A 5,436-nucleotide genomic window follows, 5' to 3' on the forward strand; every position below is an offset into this window, starting at 1 on the left:
TAAAAGGGTGTATTTTGTATTATTATTGGAAATATTGGGAATTGGGTACATACTCATGTATTAATCAAATGTAAAACCTTATGCATTGAGGTTATTGAGGTTCTTGTATATAGAAAGAAAAAAAATGAGAAAAACAAAAGAAAAAGAAAAGAAAAACAATATGGAAAAGAAAAAAAAGAAAAATATAGAAAAAGAAAGAAAAAGAAGAAAAAAAGAGAAAGAAGTAAAAAGGGGACAAAATGCCCCAAAGCAAAGTGTAGCTCAATAAAATCAATGCATAGGTGTTGTGAAATTAAAAAGGAATACATGAGTATGTGAAAAAGTGAGGAATGGGTAGTTAGATTAGAACTTAATTGTATAGCATGTCATAGGTTAGGTGGGAAGTTTAAGCTTATCAAAGATTCAAATTTCAAGCTCACTTGACCAAATATGCATCCTACCTTAACCCTAGCCCCATTACAACCTAAAGAAAAGACCTCATGATAATTGTATGCATGCATGAAATAATTGTTGATTGTTAGATGAAAAACAAATCTTGGAAAGCATGATTAGGGGAGAATTGAGAGAATCAACCCCAAACACCGAGCGGCTAGAGTGCAAACACTCCCGGTGAGGGTTCGATGCTCAATTCCTTGATTCCCGGCTTTCATAAGCGTTCTTCTTGCAAGTCTTTGTGAACTTCATATTTATACTTCAATTGGTAGGATTCATGAATCGTTATATGATCTTAAGCCCTACTTGTGCATGTATGTCTTGGAGAATGATTTATTTTTAACCAAGTAGGTAGAATCATTTTTGCATTTAGTTGCATGCATATAGTTTCTTTGCTTTGAATCAGGGGCGGAGCTAGATAAAATATTGGAGGGGGGCAAAAAATATTTACACAATAAAATAAGACTAAAATAAAATTTTAAGGGGGGGCTAAACTGAAATTTATATATAATTTACATGTAAAAAATTAAAATTAGGGGGGGCCATTGCCCCCCTTTGCTTGTACCTAGCTCCGCCCCTGCTTTGAATAAGTGTCATATCCCTTATTTCATTCTTGGTTTAGCATGAGGACATGCTAAGGTCTAAGTGTGGGGAGGTTGACAAACCCCATTTTGACGGTTTATCTTGTATTGATTTTAGGGAATTTTATAACCTTTTACCCATATTTATTCAATGAAATAGCATGGTTTTGTATATTCTCCTTTAATTGTGCTTAAGAGTGAAAACATGCTTTTTAGGTCTTAAAATAGCTAAATGTAATTTACCTTGATTCCATTAGATGCCTTGATATGTTTGCTAAGTGATTTCAGATTTAGGAGGCAAAGATTGGATCAAGGGAATGAAGAAAAAGCATGTAAAGTTGGAGAACTCATGAAGAAATGAAAGAACCGGAAAGCTGTCAAGCCGACCTCTTCGCACTTAAACGACCATAACTTGAGCTACAGAGGTTCAAATGATGTGGTTCCAGTTGGGTTAGAAAGCTAACATCCGGGGCTTCGAAACGATATAAGATTTGCCATAGTTGCTACACGTATGGTGGCGCGCACGCGCAAAGTACGCGCACGCGCCGTTGGTGCACGTGATCACTTTATACAAACTCGTGGCTAGCGAATTTACAAGCCTTGTGGGCCCAATCCAACTCATTTCTAATGCTATTTAAGCCAAGGATTGAAGGGGGAATGAACATACTTTCATACTTTTAGATGTTAGTTACCATTAGTTTATTTTTAGCATAGTTAAGTTTTAGAAGTAGTTTCTAGAGAGAGAAGCTCTCACTTCTCTCTAGAATTAGGGTTAGGATTAGGATTAGTTCTTAGATCTAGGTTTTAATCTTTGCTTTCTTCTACCTCTATTTCTCAATTCCTTGTAGTTACATTCATCTTTCTTCCATTCTTTTGTTGCAATTTCCTTTTATGTTGTTCTTGTGTTTTGTTGTAGATCTACTTTTGTTTCTTCTACTCTCTTTCAATTCAATCAAGGTACTTCATAATAATTGTGTTCATTTGATTTGTTGTTGTTTAATTCCTTGCAATTGAGTAGTGTAGATTTACTTTTCTTGCAATTTTACTATGCTTTCCTTTTATGCCTTCCAAGTGTTTGATGAAATGCTTGGTTGGATTTTAGAGTAGGATTTTATACTCTTGGCTTGGAAAGGTAACTTAGGACCTCTTGAGTTACTAATGTCCGAGTGATTGATGATTGGGAGCCATTGACTCTAGTTCTCACTAATTGAATTAGTGGAGAGTTAGGACTTATGGACTAGGATTGATATAGCTCATTTGACTTTCCTTTACTACTAGTTAGAGGATGATTTAATGAGATTAATCCTTGCCAATTCTCATATTGTGGTTAGTGATTATGATAGAGATCCTTGACCACCAACCCTTGCCAAGACCTTTTTAGCCATTAGTTTACTTTCTTGCCATTTATCTTTCATGTTTCTTATCCAAAACCCCAAAATAACTCATAACTAATAACAAGACACTTTATTGTAATTCCTAGGGAGAACGACCCGAGGTTTGAATACTTCGGTTTATAAAATTAGGGGTTTGTTACTTGTGACAAACAATCTTTTGTATGAGAGGATTATTGTTGGTTTAAAAACTATACTTTCAACGAGAATTCATTTGTGAAATTCTATACCATAAAAAATCTAATCGTCAGCCATGTCTCGACATCACCTAAAGGTGAGAACTCGAATCTATATACCTTACGGACCTCTGTCATCTTGTACACGTCATGCACATACACGTGCCAATCGATTCTCTGGTTAGCATAGCAAGCAATAACATGGCGACATGGTATTCATTCCACCTGAAAGTGCCCACAGTCACACGTACGTCGTGCAAGATCAACGACTAATACCTTTTCGCTAGTCATTTCGTGCACCTCAAATACCTCATTCCGTCTGTCAAAACGGTGCACAACTATATTCCCAGCCTGTTGCATACTTGCCTCTATCCGCTGTTGTGCGAATACGGAATAAGTATATCCAGCACGTTTGCGTTCGTGAGACTCAGCACTCTTCTGTGTGAAAAGTTCATTTAACCGATAATACGTTGCTCGGACTAGCGCCAACACAGGTAGATTACGGGCACCCTTCAACACTGAGTTAATGCACTCGACAAAGTTCGTCGTCATATGGCCCCATCGATGTCCCTCGTCGAATGCCAATACCCAATGTCTAAGTCCAATGGCATCGCACCACCTGGCATATGCCTCGCCTCGCTCTTCCAACCTCTTATAGTTGATGTTATACTCCTCCATCATTCTTGAATACCCAATATTGACCACAAGCTTTTGCAAGTGAGGGACTTTGAATGCTCGTAGAAAGTTGCTGCCGATGTGCCTTATACGAAACATCCACCATGCTCTTGGAGGTTGCCAGTCACCTCCGGAATGATTTACTGTTGCTCGAATTGACTCATGCCGGTCCGAGATCATACCCACACCATCTTTTCTGACAACATGCATTCGCAGATTCCTTAGAAAGAAGTGCCACGCATCAGCTGTCTCCCCTTCCACCAAGGCAAAAGCGATAGGCACAATGTTTTGGTTCCCATCCTGTGCAACAGCTACCAGAAGTGTACCTTTGTACTTTCCACCTGAACTAGGGGCTTGCAATGCCTGAATGCCCTAACGCATGGATTGAAACTCCAAAATACACGATGAAGTATTTTTACCCCTTGCGCCTCTTCATTCCCATTGTAGAGTGGGCGTGTTTCTATCTGGACAACTGACCCAAGCATCTTCTGAACCATAACCGAGAGCCACCACGGCAAGGCTTGGTAACTCTCCTCCCAATCACCGAAAACTTTCGCTATGGACTTCTGCTTTAACAACCAAGCCTTTCGGTAACTGATGGTATAGTTGAACCTTGACTGGACTTTGGCTATTATAGTTTTCACCTTTATGGACGGGTCAGTCTCGACCAATGGCTTTATAGCCTCAGCAACTGTGTCCGAGTCCAACTTGGAATGATCCTGTGAAATCACTCTCGTTGTGCACGTGTGCCTACCGTTGTATCTGCGTATCTCCCAACAACCTTTTTTTCGTATCAAGCTGGCTCGGATAAGCCAGTCGCACCCGCGCCCATACATCTTGCATTTTGCATAGAACGTCTGTCGCTCAGACTCATACACGTCGTAGTCAACTCCTCTAGCGATAGTGTAACTTCTAATTGCTGCCACGACCGACTTTCTAGAACTGTATTCCATTCCAATCCGGAACTCTCCGTCCTCGGGATCAGCAACGCCTACAGAAAGTGCCCATCATCATTTATTAATCAATCCAAAGTATATTAAAAAAAACATATTATTCGGTCATCACGTACCTATGTTTGAATATTCCGGAAACTCCGGTGCATGCATGGTGTCGAGATCCAACTCACGCATAAAAGGTGGCACGTTCATCGGTTGACTGCTCGATGGGTGAACCACTACATTATCAGCTGCTGTCTCAACTCCCGCATCACCATCCTGCTCTTCGTCACCGGCTTCATAAGTGGCTTCAAAGTCCTCTTCGCTGTCACTACTCATTCCCTCGTACACTGCAGCTCTATCATTCACCACCTCTAAGTCATTTTGAATCCCTTCCGCCTCTACGGTTTCAAACTCAACATACAGCTCAATCTGTGGCTGTTGCATCTGAGTCTGCCGGTGAATTTGAAACATATTACGCATAGTCACTTCGTCAGTGATTGGCATGGTATCAAACTGTATTAGACCACCAAAAACTATAACCGGATTCCGGTACAGAATTCTGCTCACTCTCATTAATGTACCGTTCTCCATGCTTTGACAGAGACCGTTTTGAAGTTCCATAAACGTCATGGTGCATGGAACCACAAACGAAAACGGATTCTGACACACAAACTTCACTCCCTCATGAGTATTACGTATTATCTCACCGTCGCGATACACTATTAACTTTGCAGTATCCTCCATTACACCAGAAACACACTCAAAGAACACTCCCACACTTCCTCAGAATGAAAATGAACCCAACCACTACCTTATATATAGAGTAGCATTCACCGCGAACTCCAATCACGTACTGCCACGTGTCAGGACGCCCCTGCGTGCTGACTCAGCACGCCCCACTTGATGCTCTCGTGTACCAATCAAGCTTGGCCACGTCTCCATGACGCCCCCACGTGATACCACGTCATCATCACGCCCCCCCCCCCCCCCGGTGATGCCTTCGTGTACCATTCATGCTTCGCCACGTCACCATCACGCCCCCACGTGTTGCCTACGTGAACCATTCCAGCTTCCCCACGTCATCATCACGCCCCCACGTGCTAGGTCAGCACGCCCCCGCGTGGTGCCACGTGTCCCGCTCAGGCCGCACCACTTCATCGCGCGTACCACTTGTCGCGGCAACACGCCCATGCGTTTTGAGCTTGCATCCATCATTGGGTGAAACATACCATTGCTCCATTTC

General features: G+C 41.6%; 1 protein-coding gene across 1 annotated transcript; it reads right to left on the bottom strand.

Moving 5' to 3' along the window:
* Window positions 1-2,796: 2,796 nt before the first annotated feature.
* Window positions 2,797-4,937, bottom strand: LOC112726386 (uncharacterized). Its single transcript, XM_025775754.1, has 3 exons — window positions 4,325-4,937; window positions 3,675-4,246; window positions 2,797-3,627 (listed from the first exon to the last, which is right to left on the bottom strand). The coding sequence occupies exons 1-3, from the start codon at window positions 4,935-4,937 to the stop codon at window positions 2,797-2,799; spliced, it is 2,016 nt and encodes a 671-aa protein (XP_025631539.1).
* Between the last annotated feature and the right edge of the window lie 499 nt (window positions 4,938-5,436).

This window comes from Arachis hypogaea, chromosome 2 (assembly GCF_003086295.3).
Source record: "Arachis hypogaea cultivar Tifrunner chromosome 2, arahy.Tifrunner.gnm2.J5K5, whole genome shotgun sequence".
Taxonomy (NCBI): domain Eukaryota; kingdom Viridiplantae; phylum Streptophyta; class Magnoliopsida; order Fabales; family Fabaceae; genus Arachis; species Arachis hypogaea.